We start from the raw sequence: 19,345 nt of genomic DNA, 5'->3' as shown, positions 1-19,345 counted from the left end.
AACAGGTCATTGGTTCTATTTTTTTATTTTTTTAAACGTCACCAAAGGTATAGGCACCCTACAGCACAGAATTGCACACAAAGCTGAAGCTATGTTGAGATAGTGATGGAGCATGATTAGCCTCCCGCAAAGCCCGAGCAAGCACGGTTCATTTCCAGTCACACACATCCAGCAAATTTGTCCGTCCATACGAGCGACGCAGGCACAGCTCTGCCGCTCAGCTCAGCTCAGCTCAGAATGGTCTGCACTGCAGTCATGCCCCAGAGTTTTACACTACATACATACAAACTCATAGCGGCGGCGCAATCATCAGACAAGCTTGCCTGTGACACAACACAAGTGCGGTTACCACTTATTACATCTTGCCAACTCCCACTTACTTACTTGGCCGGACGACTCAGGCCGCCGCACCGTCCACCTGCTGCCTGCACCGCTTACTGGACTCCTTGATCTTCAGCAGCTCGTCGCAGACGATCCACGGGAAGCTCCAGAACTGCTTCTTTCCTGGCCGGCGGTGTTCCGGATGATAAGTCACGCGGTACCACGCCGACGCCCTCCGCGACGCCTCCGCCTTTGGGCGGTTCGTGAACCAACCCTGCACCTCCTTGTGCAGGCCATCCACCGAGTCGATGATGCGGTCCTTCATCTCGAAGTACCTCTTGTTGTCCTTCTTCAGGTACAGGAGCCTGTTCCGGATGTTGCCCGTCAGGATCTCGTCCTCGTGCTCCGCGCCATAGTAGCTCATCAGGGTGCTCAGCTTCTCCGCGTACATGTCGTAGCACTCCTCCGCGGATGCCAGGAATTCCTCGAAGCCAGGGACCTCTAGGTCAGGATCGAACGCTGGGCTTGATTGAGCCAAAGACGAGGGGGCAGGAGCGCTCTGCATACGGCTCGCAGCCGCTCGGTAGAGCTTGCCGAGAGCTCCGTTGGAGATGTACGTTGGTTTGTCCCACCGTTCCATGAAGTCGGGGTACTCCTTTGGTCTCAGTGACCGGGGCATTTCAGCTGGAGCTCCTGTCTTGGCAAAGTCGACCGCCATCGAATGCAAAGCAGCTAGCTGGAGGCACTCAGGGCTCCGGGCTTTCATTGGATGACGATCCGCGTGGACCAAGTGAGCAGTTGAGATTGCACCAAGCGAGTCATTTATCATGTAATCCACAAAGTACTTCTGAATTTCCTGCAGTTCATCAGATGTTTTTGTAAGATTACAGGTATAAACATGTCAGGCAAGGAAAATGCATGTGCTTGTTGAAAAGCCAACTTTGAACTGCTTATTGGAGCTAATTGGTAAATAGTTGTGAACCTATCAAGGTTAGATATATACATTGAAGAGCATTTTAAAGCCAAGACCATTTTAAAACTCAATCATGCACAACTGTTTTCATTAGAGGATGGCAAAAATGTCTTTCTTTCTGAAACAAGTACCCACATTTCTAAAGAACGTTATTAATTGTGCATGGCGGAAAATATAAAAAAAACTGTGCATGGCGAGCATATATTTGATTCAAAGCATTCAAAATTTTGTGTTGGCTATTATTCCATCCTGGCTGAGTTCGACGCTCGTAGCCAGTTCTCTCTGGCTGTTGTGCACTTACCATGTAGGCATGTACCCAGTTTTGCCAAAAAAATGTTTTAGAAAGATGTGAGGTGCCTCAAGATAACAAAACTCTAAAGTTACTAAGCTCCCAGTAAATATAACGCCCTCAGTGATCTGGCTTTTTTATCATATATGGTCCCACTGGTCAGCCGGTGTTGACACAATCTAAACCGCCTTTGACTACGTGCCCTAGAACGCCTCTTCATGGACAGCATGGGGAGGAGAAAAGGCAGTGGGCAGCTTTGTGGCTTCGCTGGATTGATCGCGTGTGGGGGCTTTGAGGGGCGGTGCTGCTCCAACCGGCCACCACATTGACAACCATAGGAACCACTTGGTAGTGTGATTACCTCATTCACATCGACATCAGGTGTTCATCCCTGAAAGGTGAAGTTCCTGTCCTTTATCTGATGGTTTGCTATAGCTCTTAATGGAGTTACATATAGGTTCCAAACAATCCATCGAGGGTTGTTGGCACGTCTTCATGTAGCAGCCGATGGGCCTTTGGTCGTTCGATTTATTGGGGGTGATCAGTGGAAGATGGACACTAGCTCGGGCTCACATGGTGCGGCGAAATCGGCCTGAGGCACTTATCACGCAGGGATAGAGAAAACAGAAAGGCAGGAAAGGAGTGGTCGGCCAGACTGTGTTGGAATTTTCAGGTCACTTGCCTTATTTCTCCACACTAACTAAATTAGTAAATGGGCTGTAAACTTAATTAAACTTGACATGAGTGCAGTATAGAATGCTTGTCTTCCATTTTGAGTACCATTCACACCGTCAGGTTCTTGATGTGTTCAGTTACGCAATTCCAAAATAGGCTAATATTATCACAAAATTTTCAGCAGTGACCACTTAGAATGCTTGTCAGGCTATAAAGAATTGGAAGATAGGATGCACTTTTCACCAAATTTGGAAAGTGCACGGCTCAGTCTAGCATTATTGCTTATTGATAACGTCCTGGATTTGTCATGTGGTCATGCTGTGGTTTAACAAAATAACTTTTCGTCGGACCTAACAGAGTTATACAGCAGTCAAAAACTAGACCACCAGTACAAGAAAGAGACAAACATGGAAAGAAAGAGAGAAAGTAAAAGATGTGAAGCCTTCTTATCTCTTATCAGTATGCAAATAGATGAACAATAAGGTACTCCCTCCGTCCGGATATACTTGTCATAGAAATTGATAAAAATGGATGTATCTTAGAACTAAAATACATCTAGATACATCCATTTCTTCGACAAGTATTTCCAGACGGAGGGAGTACTTGCTTAGTATTGGAGCTATCATGCTAACTGTTTCAGGTTTGGAAAGAAAAGCACTGGAGTTAGGAATATAGGTTTTACATCAAAAAAATTGGCTGACATGCATTGCAACTTGCCACTGATAGGTGAACATCTCTCCTCTATTTATTGCTCTCAACGAGTGCACCCTACAAATCAAGGCCTTGTATACAATGTTGATGTCGTATTCATAATTCATTCCCTGTTTTTATTGTTTTGCAAACATAAATGTCAATTGCTAAGAATTACTTCATCAAAATTGCTGTAATATGGGTAGATGAGACATATTTCTGGTGGATACTGCATTTCGTCGGACCTAACAGAGTTATACAGCAGTCAAAAACTAGACCACCAGTACAAGAAAGAGACAAACATGGAAAGAAAGAGAGAAACTAAAAGATGTGAAGCCTTCTTATCTCTTATCAGTATGCAAATAGATGAACAATAAGGTACTCCCTCCGTCCGGAAATACTTGCCGTAGAAATTGATAAAAATGGATGTATCTTAGAACTAAAATACATCTAGATACATCCATTTCTTCGACAAGTATTTCCGGACGGAGGGAGTACTTGCTTAGTATTGGAGCTATCATGCTAACTGTTTCAGGTTTGGAAAGAAAAGCACTGGAGTTAGGAATATAGGTTTCACATCAAAAAAATCGGCTGACATGCATTGCAACTTGCCACTGATAGGTGAACATCATATTTATTGTTCTCAACGAGTGCACCCTACAAATCAAGGCCTTGTATACAATGTTGATGTCGTATTGATAATTCATTCCTCTTTTTATTGTTTTGCAAACATAAATGTCAATTGCTAAGAATTACTTTATCAAAATTGCTGTAATATGGGTAGATGAGACATATTTCTGGTGGATACTGCATTTCAGTTCTCTTTTGTAGGTCTGAATAAATGTGGTCGTATTTGTATTCTCTTCTGTCGGTTTACAGTCCTTGTGATGATTACATAATGATGTTTTCATATATTTTAATCTTTTTAACAAGGGGATGTGAGGAGCTTTATCTATATCTATATACTAATATAAAAAGACCCTAAGGGGCAGATCCAATTAATCTCAGCCATCAAATAAGGTCAATCCAATGACCCAGATTGCTCCAATGGTGAGCGCTCAACATGTTTAACGTGCAATAAATAACATACCAAATATCACCATCAGCACTAATCACACAACTAACAAGAAAATGTTATCTTACCTATTATCTTTATGCAGATATACTGCCTAATATTAACGTGCATTGTACATACGCATTTACTAATGATTAGAAATAACCATATAGACCCTCAACTAATTTGATTGAAACAAAGCAACCAAGTTGTTCCTTCATTTATTATTTTGAACAAAACAAATGCAGGCAGCTATTTTCCAAGATGTGACTGTGAGAGATCTCCATGTTAGGAATAAGCAACTTGTATTCCCATGAGGCCATAGGCCGATATATATACATGTACAGGTGTGGTACATATGCAGGAAACCCTTATACTACGGGATAAATACAAAGGGGTATACATGACTTATACTATAACTCTAACACCCCCCCTCAAACTCATGGTGGAGGAACAACACTGAGTTTGGAGAGATAAAAGCCATGTTGTGCTCTAGTCTGGGCCTTCGTCAGGAAATCCGCCAACTGTAACTCGGAAGGCACATACTGAAGAGCAACAACCTGATCCTGCACAGCAGCGCGCACATAGAAAGCATCAACACCAATATGCTTGGTGAGCTCATGCTTCACAGGATCGCGCGCAATGCTAATAGCACCTGTACTGTCAGATAAGAGCATAGTCGGTGTAGTGACAGAAACACCAAAGTCCTGAAGTAACCACCGTAACCAAGTCACCTCTGCCGTCAAAAGAGCCATAGCTCGCAACTCAGCCTCAGCACTCGAACGGGAAACTGCAATCTGTTTCTTCGTCTTCCAGGCAATGAGAGAACCGCCAAGAAAAACACAGTAAGCAGAAAGCGAACGGCGATCAGAAGGATCACTAGCCCACGTAGCATCCGCATAGGCCTGAAGCTGTAAAGAACTGGAGCTAGGAAAGAAGAGACGGTGAGAGATTGTGCCCCGAAGATATCGGAGAACACGAAGGAGATGACTATAATGAACCGATGTGGGAGCAGAAACAAACTGACTCAGAATATGAACCGGATAAGAGATGTCCGGGCGAGTGACAGCTAGATAGACAAGACTGCCAACGAGATGACGATAACGCGTCGGGTCAGGGAGAGGATCACCATCAGTAGCACGGAGGTGAACATTGAGCTCCATAGGAGTCTCAACAGTGCGCTCGTCAGAAAGAGCAGCACGAGCAAGAAGATCCTGGATATACTTTTCCTGGGATATAAAAAAGCCATCAGAGGTAGAAGAGACTTCAATCCCGAGAAAATAGCGAAGAGGTCCAAGATCAGACATAAGAAACTGCTCACTAAGACGGGCCTTGACAAAGGCAATATACTCAGGGTCATCCCCAGTGATGACCATATCATCAACATAGAGAAGAAGAAGAGTCCGGCCACGAGGAGAAAGGTGAATAAACAATGCAGGATCATGAGCACTTGCTGAAAAACCAGCAGTAGTGACCACAGAAGCAAAACGCTCAAACCAGGCGCGAGGGGCTTGCTTAAGGCCATAGAGAGAGCGACGAAGACGACACACCATGCCATCAGGAACAGAATACCCAGGTGGTGGCTGCATGTACACCTCCTCACGCAGCTCACCATTAAGAAAGACATTCTTAACATCAAGCTGAGATATAGACCAGTGGCGTGCAGAGGCAACGGCAAGAAGTGTACGGATAGTGGTCATATGGGCCACAGGAGCAAAAGTCTCGTCATAATCACGACCATGCTCCTGCTGAAAACCACGAGCCACGAGACGAGCTTTGTGACGCTCAAGAGAACCATCGGAGCGAGTCTTAACCTTGTAGACCCACTTACATGTGATGGGACGAACTCCGGGAGGAAGAGAAACAAGATCCCAGGTACCAGTGCGTTCAAGAGCAGCAATCTCCTCCGCCATCGCAAACTGCCATTCAGGATGAACAACAGCCTGACGGTAAGAAGCCGGCTCAAGAACAGCAGCACCAGCGGTGGGAAATCCAAAGCGATCAATAGGCCGACGAGGACGAGAACGCAAGCCATAAGTAGGCTGAGAGGAAGAGGACGACTCATCCAAGGAAGCATCCACAGGTCGTGAACGACGAGTGTAATGCTGCGGAAGAGATGGAACAAGAGAAGGAGGAATCGCCAAAGTAGAATCAGGGGGTGGCGACGAAGAAGTCACCGGGGAGGAAGGTGTAGAATCCGGTGACATGCTAGGTGAGGAGACCGGAGAAGATGGTGGCGGTGAATCGACGAGGGGTGGAGAAGCAGAGGGAGTGGGACGAATAGGCACAGGCGCGACGGGAGTGATAGGGGAGTCAGGAAAAGTGAGAAAAGAGATATCCTCCACTGAAAAGACCGAGGAAGATGGTCGTGGGTAAAAAGGACGAGACTCATCAAAAGTCACATCCCGAGATATACGCATCCGACGACCGACAGGATCCCAACAACGATAGCCCTTATGCTCATCACTGTAGCCTAAGAAGACACACTCAACAGACTGAGCGGTCAGTTTGGTGCGTTCGCGAGGGGCAAGAAGAACATAGCAAACACAACCAAACAAGCGAAGCATCGAATAATCGGGAGAGCGATCAAACAGACGCTCAAAAGGAACACCACCCTGCAAAGCAGCAGATGGCTGAAGGTTGATGAGATAGACAGAAGTGGAGATAGCCTCGGCCCAAAAATGAGGCGGAAGAGAGGCGGCGATCATCATAGCACGAGCCGTCTCAAGAAGGTGACGATGCTTGCGCTCAGACACACCATTCTGAGCATGAGCACCAGGACAAGAGAACTGGGCAAGAGTACCCTGCTCAGCAAGGACACCACGCAACATCTTAGAGATATACTCACCAGCGGAGTCAGCACGAAAAACACGAATGGGTGAAGAGAACTGAGTATGAACCATGGCAGCAAAACGCTTATAAATAGACAACACCTCACTACGTGAAGTCATGAAATAAAGCCATGTGTAACGAGAAAAATCATCGATGAAAATAATATAGTATTTATGACCACCTTTCGAAGTGAAAGGAGCCGGACCCCATACATCAGAATGGACTAAATCGAAAGGACGCTGAGACACTGACTCACTATGTGAATATGGTAGCTGAATCTGCTTGCCAAGACGACAACCCTGACACTCTAAAGAGACATCTCCTGAGACAGACCCCAGAAGACCTCGACGAACTAAAGACGATAATCGAGAACCACACAGATGACCAAGTCGATGATGCCACTGCTTGAAGGAACCAGTAACAGAAGCGACAACAGCGGAGGAACTGGCGATGGTGGTGGCAGCGGAAGGAACATGAAGCCAGTCCAACTCCCAAAGACCCTGAGAATCACGGCGGCGAGGGCCAGCCCCAACCAGAGTGTGCGTGCGACGATCCTGGACAGAACAAGAGTCAACATCAAGGATGACACGACAACCAGAATCAGTAAGTTGACCGGCAGAAAACAGATTCATGGTAAGTCGAGGAACATGAGCAACATCAGGAACAGAGTAAGAAGGAGTAGAAAGATGGCCTCGACTAGTAACAGAAAGTGGAGTACCATCAGCAGTGAAGACATGAACAGGAGAATCCAGCGAGCGAAGAGAAGACAAAGCGGAAGAATGAGAAGACATGAAAAGAAGCTCCAGAATCCAGAACCCATGGGGATGTACCTGACTGTGTAGAGGGCGGGTGCTCAGTGCGGGAAGCATCAGTCACAGAACCAGCAGTACCCGTCGAGGAAGAACCTGAAGCCGCGAGCAGACGCTGAAGTCTCAGAATATCCTGCTCGGTCAAAGCAATGGATGAAGCTGGCGAGGGAGATGACGAAGTCCCTGAGGAGGATGATCGCGCCTTGCGCAGGTGTTTCCGCTTTGTGTAGCACTGGGACTCAATATGACCATCATTGTTGCAGTAGTCACAATGTGAACGGGGCCGACCTGAGCCTCCAGAAGGAGTGGGCAAGAGCGGCGGAGCACTCGAGCGAGAATGGGGCGGTGCAGCAGGTGGAGTGGAAGAAACCCGAGTAGCGAGCACAGAGGGAACCTCCAGCAAACCAGCACCACGTAGGCGAGTCTCCTCAGCACGAATCTCCGAAAGCGCCTCCATGAGAGAAATACGGCCACGAGCAAACAACTGAGCACGCCGGGGCTCAAACTCCTTACGGAGCCGAGACAGGAACTCATAGACACGATGAAACTCCAAATCGGCCTGGACAGCCTGGCAGCAGGGGCAAGTACGACAACCAGCACTGCGGAGAGAATCAAGCTGACGCCAGATAGCAGAACTCTGGGCATAAAAGTCATCAACAGTAGAGTCACCCTGCTGAAGAGCATGCTCCTGACGAACCACAGAAAGATATAAGGCATCACCAGAGGGCTCATAGCGCTGACGAAGACAGGTCCACATCTGGAAGACAGTAGGAAGACCCAGAAACTCAGAAGCAAACTGAGGCAGAACACTAGCAGTGAGAACAGCTGCAGCACGAGCATCATCATCAAGCCACTGAGTGTAAACAGACAAAGCACCATGATACGTCTGAAGAGCCTCCTCATAAGCCAAAGCCCTCTCATCATAGGCACGATCAGCAGCCTCATCAGCAATCTTAGCCGCATCCTTGGCGGCCTGATTAGCATCCGTAGGAAGAACCAGTGGAGTCGGCGGAGTAGGGGCCACCGGAGGAACCGGACGTGGCGGACAGCAGACCTCGCCAGAAAGAACACCCCAGAGACGGATGCCACGCATGTGAATGCGCATGAAGCCAGCGAACTCGGTGTAGTTAGTACCATCGAAGATCACCGGACAGCGAGGGACAGAAACATAGCCCGATGCAGCAGACATTTTTTTTAGGAGAGACCCGTAATCAGGGGAAACCGGACGGCAGGCAGAGGACCACGGGAGACCACGAATCCGGGCGGGAGGGGCGGACGACCACGGACGGGTCGCGGCGGCCGAGCACGGGAAGCGCGGTGCGGGGGCGCGCGAGGGAGTCCCGCGGGTCGCGATGGAGTCCACGGGAAGAGCAGACGAGCGGGAGCGTCGGCAGCGCGTGAGGGAGTGCACGGGGAGAGCAGACGAGCGGGAGCTTCAGCGGCGCCGAGACGAGCGGGAGCTTCGGCGGCGACCGATGCAGAGCGCCGAGACGCCGATGCAGGCGCCGAGACGAGCGGGAGCGCGGCGGGAGACCAAGGCCGGCGGCTGACGAGCGGGGGCGCAGAGGGAGCTGCGCACGACGCGGGACGAGGAGGCCGATGCGTCGGCCAGGGCAGCGGATCGGGCACGAGTTGCGGCGTGCGAAAAAGAAACCTAGAGCCCTAATACCATGTTAGGAATAAGCAACTTGTATTCCCATGAGGCCATAGGCCGATATATATACATGTACAGGTGTGGTACATATGCAGGAAACCCCTTATACTACGGGATAAATACAAAGGGGTATACATGACTTATACTATAACTCTAACACTCCACACCTCAGTCAAAATACCGCACATGGTACTTATCTCTTCCAGTTAGATCTCTTTGGTTGTGTGTTTGTCTCTGACATTCCTTCCTGGAGGTTCTTTCTACTATGATGAATTTTTGGTGGTTATAGTAGCATATATAACATACCTTTGGATATAAAAGCACTAGAAAACTTGAAAGATGTGATATTGGTTTGGTATGATTATCTACGAATCACATAAGTACTATAGGGGTCAGCCTCTTTCCCACCATCAGAACTCTACTTACTTCACCTGTTATGGATATTATGTTTTCTGACTAGGTGACAGACACCTTATTCCTTAATGCAGTGCTCTCCAATTAATCAATCAAACTTCTTGCTATAATTTTTGCAATTATGTGTCAGTTACGCTGATAAGGGGGGAAACACAGGGAGGAAAACGGTCCCTGCAAGCGGTGGCCATGGGGTGCAGGATACACTTTGCTGCTGCCATTGTGTGACTGGAAGCTGACACACTGGTGTGAGGGCTTCTACGTCGCGGTGCTCTGCAGGGCGGCAGTTTGGTTGGGTGTTTATACTTTAAATTTGTAATCAGCAACTTCCATTACAATGGTGAGTTGCGCATACGCAAGCAGTCTACTGTATGATGCATATTAATTTGTTTTTGCAGGTTGATATGGAAAATATATCTTCATTTGTGGATGTGCCTTCTCTGACATGGGGAGGATTTGCTCAGAAAGTTTATATGATTGGCGATAATAAAATCTCTACTTTTTGGAACGACCCTTCTTTTATCTATATGCTTCCATAGCGTGTCTGAAAGTATGTGCACTATGCAAGACATAGCCACTGTCCTTCTCGTTTTGGAAGAATAATATTTCATGAATTGCGTGATTATGCTTTGAGGAATCAAGCTTGCTTGAAGATGTAAGTTTATTTGATGGTCTTGTGACACTTATGAATTTTAATGCATATACTAAAGGAAACTTTGGATAACTTCCTATGGTAGAACCAGGGATCCTACCGAACCTGCTCCGTAGGTTGTAGGGGAAGGATGGAGTGGGACGGGGCGTTGATTGGGCGCGCCGGCGGCTGGGCGCGCCGGCGGCTGGGCGCCGTCGCATCGGAGGAAGATGGCGGCGGCGGCTAGGGTTCCGGCTCCTCTGGGAGCCGGGCAATAGGGATAATAATATTCTTATTGCTTAATTCCAAAAAGAGTCTTACAGCCTATATTTATAACCTAGATAACTTGCATAAGAATTAAGCTAAGATAACTTGTGGGCCAAGCCCCTAACTACTGCCCGGTGGGCCTCCTCCGGTTATAAGCTAAACCGGTCATAACACTTCTCCCCGCCTGCACAAACAGCTCGTCCTCGAGCTGTAAGGTGGGGAAGCGCTTGCTGAAATCCTCGAGGTGATCAACCAGCATCAACCACCTTCTCGACAGCTGGGGCATCCTCCGGAATGTAGTCTGCAACCTCCAGGTAGAAGAGTCGCGGGCAGGCATGGCCGGGCGTGTAGGGCTCGTCGCAGTTGAAGCACAACCCTTGGCGGCGACGCTCGAGTAGCTCGGCTGAGGTGAGCCCGCGCCGCGGTCGCGGCAAGGGGTGCCGCGGAAGCCTGCGCAGGCCGACCCTGCGCGGAATCCGGTGAGGGTAGCGACCCAGCGGCCCGGGACGATGATTCCTGCTGGATGGCCACCGCGCGGCGCTCGAACGCGCGGGCGTAGTACATGGCCGTCTGGAGATCCTGGGGTCCCCTAAGCTCCACGTCCACGCGGATGTGATCCGGAAGTCCACCGACGAAGAGGTCGGCCCACTGCTGCGCCGTCACGCCCGACGCATGGCACGCCAGGGCCTGAAAACGGTCGGCGAAGTCCTGCACCGTGGAGGTGAAGGGAAGGCGGCCGAGCTCCGCCAGTCGGCTCCCGCGCACCGGAGGCCCAAAGCGAAGGAGGCAGAGCTCGCGGAAGCGCTCCCAAGGGGGCATGGCGCCCTCGTCCTGCTCGAGGGCGTAATACCAGGTCTGTGCCGCGCCGCGGAGGTGGTACGAGGCGAGCCAGGTACGCTCCGATGCGAGGGTGCGCTGCCCGCGAAAGAACTGGTCGCACTAGTTGAGCCAGTTGAGGGGGCCCTCCGTGCCGTCATAGGTGGCGAAGTCGATCTTTGCGAACCGCGGCGGTGTCTGGGTCGGAGCGCCGTGTCGAGCTGGCTCAGAGGTGCGGATCAGCGAGGCGGGTGGCGCGTGGTCGGAGTACTCCGGGTAGGGACCGGCGGAACCGGATGGCCCACCGAACTGCGGGAACGGAGTCGGCTGTTCGGGGGCCGTGGTGTAGACCAGCGATGGCGAAGACCCAGCCGTCCACGCTGGAAGTGGCGACGGGGAGGGTGGGAACCGGACCTGATGGATCAGGAGGCCGGTCGGCGAGGGTGCCCCCGAGCTGGGCAGGGGCGGCGCCGGTGGTTGCAGCGGCAGCAGCGGGGGCTGGACGGGGGCAGCGGCTGCCGGGGACGGCATCGGCTGCAGGTGCCAGAGGGGCGCCGTCGATGGTGGCGGCGGCAGATGCCACAGGCCCGCGGCGGCTGGTGGTGGCCCACTGGAGTTCCCCGTCTGGAACGGCAACAGCGGGGGCCCGCCGCCTACGGGTGCGCCCGGGAACAGCCACGGCGCAGGGTGGCCGTAGGTGGCGATCGGCGCAGCCGGCGGAAGGCCGTACGCTCCTGCCATGTACTGGTGGTACTGGTTCATGTGGAGCCCTTGGACGGCCGTCACGAGCTGCTGCAGCGGGATGGTCATCTGCTCCGGCGTGAAGACGGCGGCTGGCGGTGGCACGGTGGTGACTGGAGCTGGCGGCGTTCGGGCTGGCGGTATTGGCGCCGGCGGCGTTGGGGCCCCCGTGGTGGCGCTCGGCCCGGGCAGCGTCGGAGCTCCATTGGTGGTCATCGGGGGGGCGGACAGTGAGGTGGTGGTGCCGGAGGGCAGCGGCGGCGTGGGTGATGGAGAAGACATGACCGAACCGGAGTCTCTGGATACCAAATTGGTAGAACTAGGGATCCTACCGAACCTGCTCCGTAGGTTGTAGGGGAAGGATGGAGTGGGACGGGGCGTTGATCGGGCGCGCCGGCGGCTGGGCACCGTCGCGTCGGAGGAAGATGGCGGCGGCGGCTAGGGTTAGAGGCGGCTAGGGTTCCGGCTCCTCTGGGAGCCGGGCAATAGGGATAATAATATTCTTATTGCTTAATTCCAAAAAGAGTCTTACAGCCTATATTTATAACCTAGATAACAGTCTTACAGCCTATATTTATAACCTAGATAACTTGCATAAGAATTAACCTAAGATAACTTGTGGGCCAAGCCCCTAACTACTGCCCGGTGGGCCTCCTCCGGTTATAAGCTAAACCGGTCATAACATCCTACTAATACTGTGAATGATGATCTGCCTGACAATAGAATTTATTGGGAGGTTGCCAATGCCATTGGTTTCACTCATCTCACTGAAAGCTCAATTGGTTCAGGTCGCAAACTTGTTTGCATGTTTTGGTTTCTTTACAAGATCATCTTTATTCTAATCGATGCTTCCAGGAGGTCAGCTTTGTGGTTCAGTCTACTGGAGTAGATCCTACACTGCAGTTTTTCCTTCCCATTTTGTCAACTTCAAAACCTAGCTAATATATCTTCTCAGGCTCTCTGGGAGCCCATGAACAAATAGGCAGGCAATAAGAAGTTGTTCAAAATGAATGATGTTAGCCTATGATTTGTTTGCATCAGAAGTTTTGTTTAAAGAATTCCTTATTTGATGATTTACAACAGGAAACATGGCATAAATATGGAAAACATGCGGCGAAGCGCACATTTTCTTTTAGTATTATTGAAATGCTACAGATTGTAAAAAACTGAGATTTTGATTATATTTGCAATTGCAAGTATAAAAATTGATATTAGTCAAATAAAACAATCTTCGGTAAAAATTAGCAGCAACAACCTAGTAAGAGAAATTAAAATGAATAAACAGTGAGGAATATACCTCAAGTGTAACAACATGATCCATTATGCGTGGCCTTGCTGCAGTGTAGTCCATAGGTAAATCAACCTTCTCTGGAATCAGTTTCTCATCCCAAGTGATAAAATAGAGGTCACCGTCCAAATCGCCCCCGGAGCATTCATTTGGATGAGGCCTGATTAACATCAAAGATTAAAGTCTATATGGACGAGGCCTATTAAACATCAAAGATTAATTGAAGGAGAAAGCAAGCATTGGCAACATTCATCAATAGGTAGAGATGTAAGTACGTAACATGACTGGATATCAATTTAACATGGAAACGAACACGCTGACAAACACTTCAATAGAGATTTGAGCGCCTCTGAAGGCATTACCAGAGCAATATAAACTCTAGATGATCGTCTTTCAGTTTCAGTATAACATACGACATTACCTTTCTCCTCTTTGGGGGAAGACAACACAATCAACCAGGTTCTTAGCGTACAAACCATGGTCATAGACAGCTTCAAGTACTCTGATGTCACCAGGATGGAGACAAGGATTTTTCGATACTGCAACTTTTCCAACAACAACTGCTGTTTTCTCTTTCCCATTATCTTCAGCAAAATATGGCTGACAATTATCCTTCTGCTCTTTGCTGTTCTTTGTAATTCTGATGTACACTTGACCATATTCTAATTCACCTGTTTCATCCAAACAACCAATAAGAACACGGCCTTTTGGAACATGAATCTTACATCTAGTTCTTATGTCAGTCAGCCTATTATCCTGATGGGCCTTAAGAATCATCAACAGGTAAGGCTCTAAACTTGGTTCATAGCCTTGCAGTAAAATTTTCGATGCTGTCTTTGTTTCTGCACTACCAATTTTCCCCAGAACAGAGAGAGCAGCTTCTCTGTTGGTCAGCATTTCATCTAATTCATGCATATCATTTTGTTGCATCGACTCAAATATCTCATCTCTTATCCCCAAAGTTGAAAGGAGAGAGATAACTTCACGATTCATATAGCATGGTTGGGATTTGCTGGTACTTGTAATGTTAAACATTCTGCTCTTTGATTCGAATTTCTTCATACTAGGTCGCAGAGAAAGATTACGAAAGGAATCAGGGTCCACAGCAACAACTCCTTTGTAGCCACCATACCTTATTTGAAAAGCTGAAGGAGGGTTAGTATAGTCTAATCCAATTCGGCAAGCCATTTCTTTAGCAAGTCTCTCAGAGATCTTCCCGATACCATCAGAAAATATGTATTTACTGCCATCAGTTGTGACTTCAATATCTGGAATCTCTTCTACATCCCGTGGTAGGATTTCAAGTGTTTGTCTGGAGGAGCTGAACAGCTGGCCCATTCTAGCCGCACACTTAGATACTGAACGAATATCTTCAAAGTTGCCCATCCACCTTCTTATATCCTCGGCCTTCAGGGAATCATTAGAAGCAAACATCCAAACAGAACTTCCACGAAGTTGACTTGCTGAGAAGGCCAGGAATTCATACTTCTTTGGACCAATGGAAAATCCTTCTTTCAGGATGGATAAAATACGATAATATAGGCCAGTTTTCAAGGGCTGAGAAAAGAACCCTCGTCCAGTTCTAGCTGAGATAGCATCTGGAAAGAGCTTACTCCAGTCTTCGTCGACAAAAGTAACTCTAGCAAAGTCAGAAGCATACTGTTTGTGATGCTTAACCACATAATTTGAAACTTCTTCCTCAGGTCCCAAGCAGTATATTTTGGATGGAGTGATGTGAATTCTGTAACACATCATTAACTTTCCTTCACCTTCAGTCTTACTGGAAAGCAAAGCATCTTGGCCCCTCTTCCTGCTATGAGCCTCCTGCTGGATAAATCGCAAAGGTTCATAGCATGTAAACTCTAGCTTGCTCATTTTCTCAAAAACCCTCCTTGAAATATGAACTGGTATTTCTTGAAGAGCTCTAAACAGATCAGCATTAACATCCTTGGCAACTATCTTCCCCATGTGAACAAGAGAATTTAGACGAAACAGAACTTCATACGACACTGAACAACCACTTGGGCAGTCAACAAGGGGAACGACTTTGGACGATGGGCCAAAAAATTCCATTGAAGAAATGACCAATTCCCCTAATTCTCCTGACAAAGGCAAGCTGTTGAGAATAAATGACACTGGTGCACCTTCATCAAGTACGAGGGCAAGAGTTGAACACTTCCCAAAAGAGTGGTTGCGTGTAAAATCTAGTGCTCTGACCCAGGTAAATTTTGCATCCTCCTTGCATGCATGAAAGCGGTCATCTGAGAACCTTGAATAAACTGCAGGCCCAGAAATTGTTGTGCATATCCTTGGAGCATACATGAGCTGAAACAAATAGTAAATTAACATTAGTCAAGATAATATATATTTTACCAACTTCAGAATTATAGAAAGAATTAAAAGAGTGTTGCGCCTCACCAACTTATAGTCTAAGAAGTATGGCAATCAGTAAATTTAGAAAAGTAACGGTGATGTGTAGATAAGCTTCATATTCATTTCACTCCAATTAGTAACCACCAACTGAGATATTTATAGGAGTGGAAATAAAAGTTGCACCACTATCCATCTTACATTATGGGCTCTAACGCATAATTGCAAACCAGACCACTGTGATGGTTCACTCTATTTTACTGACTCGAGAACTTGCCAATTTTTCAGCTCGCGCAAGTATTGAGGGAGGAAGTACATCTAGAGCTTCCTTCTTCAAATTTCTACTTCGCCCTATAACCGCAACGTCTGACTAATATATAATGTACACAGGAAAAACAGAAGTATCACAGCAACATGGTGACCAACTCGACTGGTTCTTCACGTCTAACAATTGGACTTCAGTATATCCTAATACCAAGGTTACTGCCATGGCCAAACCAATCCCCGACCACACGCCTTGTTTGGTCAGTATAGGATCATCGATCCCCGCAAGCAAAATTTTCAGGTTAGAATCTTACTGGGTGCAGCACAGAGGCTTCTTTGATGTGGTGAATACTTCTTGGTCCAAACCAAGTTATTTGCATAATAGTGCAGCCAGGATTTGCCAGAAAATGAGAAGACTAAGGTACACCCTTAAGAAGTGGAGTAAAGGCCTCTCACGTCTCAAAGTGCTGATCCAAAACACTGAATGGGCCGTTAACGAGCTGGATGAAATTGAAAACCTGAGAACACTCACAACCCCAGAATCGAACTTCAGGCGAATTCTAAAAACTCACCTACTGCAGCCTCTGAACATTCAGAACCAACACTAGAGAAAAAGATGCACTGTCAGGGTTATTCGTTTTGGAGAGGAAACTACGAAAAATTTCCACCGGATGGCCACAGAGCGATACCGAAATAACTTCATCGCCATGCTGAAATTACCCGATGGCACTGAAATTGAGAACCACGCAGGCAACAAAGGGATACTGCTCAATGCGTTTAAAGAAAGATTGGGGGAATCTTCGCCTCCAAATCAGAAATTCGACCCAGGCTCTATCATTACCAAGATTGATGGACTGAAAGAACTTTATGTCCCATTGACTAGGGCGGAAATTGATGAGGTGGTTGGAACCATGCCGGCCGGCAGAGCTCCAGGGCCGGATGGGTTTAGTGGTCACTTTACCAAATCATGCTAGCATATAATCAAACCTGGCTTTTATCAGCTTTGTCATGATTTCCACGCAGGAGAACTCAATCTTGAAAGCATAAACACCGGGTTCATCATTCTCATTCTGAAGATCCACTCGCCCCAGACAGCAAAAGATTTTCACCCCATCACACTGCTAAACTGTTGTCTGAAGCTAATAACCAAACTGCTTGCTCAAGTTCTCAGACAAATTCTATAAAAGACACGATTTGCCATGGGTGACCTTGATCTGGGACACGTACTATGTGGACAGAATCCCGCACGCCACTGGACCATGCGGGTCGTTCTGGTGGAGAGAAGTAATGTCGCTGTCTCCTATCTTCAGAGGAATCTCCACGGTTAAAATAGGGGATGGCTCCAGCACACTATTTTGGAAAGATAAATGGTGCAAGGTAATCTTCCAAGAAGGATTGCCAAGAGCACACTCCTATGCTATATCTGAAGAAGTGACTGTCCATGAAATCCTAAGCGCGAAAAGTGCAGAAGTGGTCTTCTTTCTGCCTCTGTCTCCACAGGCGACACAAGAAGCGTGGGATTTGCAGCTGGTGACCGCTGAGTGTCAGATAGACCTAGAGCAGAGAGATGTTTGGACATACACATGGGGGCCCAAATATTCATCGTCCAGATATTACAAGTTCTGCTTTGAAAATGTTACGGCTGATCAGGCTTTTCGGTGGATTTGGAAGTCGTGGTGTACAATGAAGCTAAGGGTTTTTGCGTGGCTCCTCTTGCCCGACAGATTAAAACACCAAGAACATGCTCAACCGTAGGCATTATGTAGTGGGCTCATCGACAGACAGGACAGACTACTGTGTGCTCTGCCAAACCCAACAAGAAGAAACTCTGGAACATTTGTTCTATACCTGCAGTTTCTCCTACACGTGCTGGACTTCAGTTGGGTTGACCTGGGCAACAGAAGGAGATAGGTTTGACTGGATGGCAGCGGCTAAACAAACTTGGTCCAAACCCATGATCATGGAAGTGTTCACCACAGCAGCGTGGTCGATCTGGAAGGAGAGGAATAACCTCATCTTCAGAGGAGTGACGCCTTCCCACAGGTCCTGGTTGTCAAGATTCAGAGAAGATTTCTTGTTGTTGCAACACAGGACAAAATCTGAGCTGCTAGGGTTCATTACTGAATTTGCCAGAGAGATTGCCTAGGGCTAGCCAAACTACTTTAATCCCCTGTAATCACTTATACCTCTGAACCCTAGTACACTGTGATTGGGGCAAAAGCCCCACCACACCCTTGTACTTTTTTTTATTAATATATGACTGTAGGAGCCTCTCCTGCAGTCTTCAACGTTAAAAATAAAAAATAAACACCGTGAGCAGCTCACCTGAAGCAAGATGGCGCCGGCCCCATCGAAGCTGCACTGGTAGCAGTTCCTGATGTCCTCGAAGAACACCTCAAGCCTGTACCTCTGGGAATCGTGATTGAGGTACAGGTCGATGCGCCGCTTCCCCGGGATGACCTCCACGCGGACGCTGTCCCAAGTGTCGGCCGCCTCGAATTCGCGCTCGGCCACGCGGTTGCCGACAAGGAGGCGGGCGTCGGCCACGCGGAGAGAAAGGTCGGGCGCGCGGGGGAGAAGGTCCGCGGGGGCAGGGGAGACGGGGAGGAGGGAGCCGAGAAAGCGGGGTAGGCGACCGGAGGAGGCGAGTTCGGCGGCGAGGATTGCGGTGGCGGTGGAATCGAACTGGACGCTCCCATCGCCTCGACTTAACCAGCCGCGTCGGGCGGCGGCGATCTCGCAGGCGTAGGCTTCGCCGGCACCGGCGACAGCGGAATCGAAGAATGCTAGGAGCTCCTTCGCAACGGCGGAGGGCGGGATATTGGAGACCCGCACCGTGGCCGTGGAGACGGGCGCCGACACCGCCGTCGCCATCGGAATGTAGGGGGCGGGGGCGGGGGCGGGGGCGGGGGCAGAAGGGTTTGGGGGTTCCGGCGGGGTTACCGAGGGCTCTTTGAGTTTTTTGTTGTACTCCGAGCAGGTTTATGTGTCTTCCTTTGTCTCGGAATACTTCAGACTTAATCCTCGTTCGACCCCTTTTCAGTCTTCATTGCATAATTTTGAACTGTAAATTTTGCAAACAGTAGAAAGTATGTTGACAATTAAAATGAGAAAACATTTGCCTGGAAGACACGTGGGTGGAGAAAAGTGAAGACACCGCGCACGTGGGAAGGGGGGTGTGGTTGGGAGGGGAGTCCGGGATGAGAAGGAAATGAGGAAGGCGTGTTCGACGGTGATGGTTGCATTGGTAGTGGAATTGA

The 19,345-nt window shown here is 48.6% G+C and overlaps 1 protein-coding gene across 2 annotated transcripts; it reads right to left on the bottom strand.

Annotated features, from left to right (window-relative positions):
- Positions 1–71: 71 nt before the first annotated feature.
- LOC109781451 (probable RNA-dependent RNA polymerase 2) lies at positions 72–19,057 on the bottom strand. 2 transcript variants are annotated; one of them, XM_020340057.3, is made up of 4 exons: positions 18,411–19,057; positions 13,873–15,776; positions 13,461–13,611; positions 72–1,177 (listed from the first exon to the last, which is right to left on the bottom strand). In XM_020340057.3, exons 1-4 carry the CDS (start codon positions 18,957–18,959, stop codon positions 398–400), a joined length of 3,384 nt encoding a protein of 1,127 aa, XP_020195646.1. In that variant the 5' UTR covers positions 18,960–19,057; the 3' UTR covers positions 72–397. The 2 variants fall into 2 exon arrangements, with proteins under 2 accessions (XP_020195646.1, XP_073364828.1); XM_073508727.1 differs by lacking the exon at positions 18,411–19,057 and adding an exon at positions 18,097–18,305.
- Between the last annotated feature and the right edge of the window lie 288 nt (positions 19,058–19,345).

This window comes from Aegilops tauschii, chromosome 2, assembly GCF_002575655.3.
Source record: "Aegilops tauschii subsp. strangulata cultivar AL8/78 chromosome 2, Aet v6.0, whole genome shotgun sequence".
Taxonomy (NCBI): Eukaryota; Viridiplantae; Streptophyta; class Magnoliopsida; order Poales; family Poaceae; genus Aegilops; species Aegilops tauschii.
This window is presented reverse-complemented; position numbering and strand designations above follow the sequence as displayed.

Coding starts and splice junctions, on each gene's coding strand:
- LOC109781451 (XM_020340057.3), bottom strand. CDS start 18,959: ATGGCGACGGCGGTGTCGGCGCCCGTCTCCACGGCCACGGTGCGGGTC. Junction 15,777..18,410: donor CCGGCGCCATCTTGCTTCAG/GTGAGCTGCTCA, acceptor TATTTGTTTCAG/CTCATGTATGCTCCAAGGAT. Junction 13,612..13,872: donor TTCCCCCAAAGAGGAGAAAG/GTAATGTCGTAT, acceptor GATGTTAATCAG/GCCTCATCCAAATGAATGCT.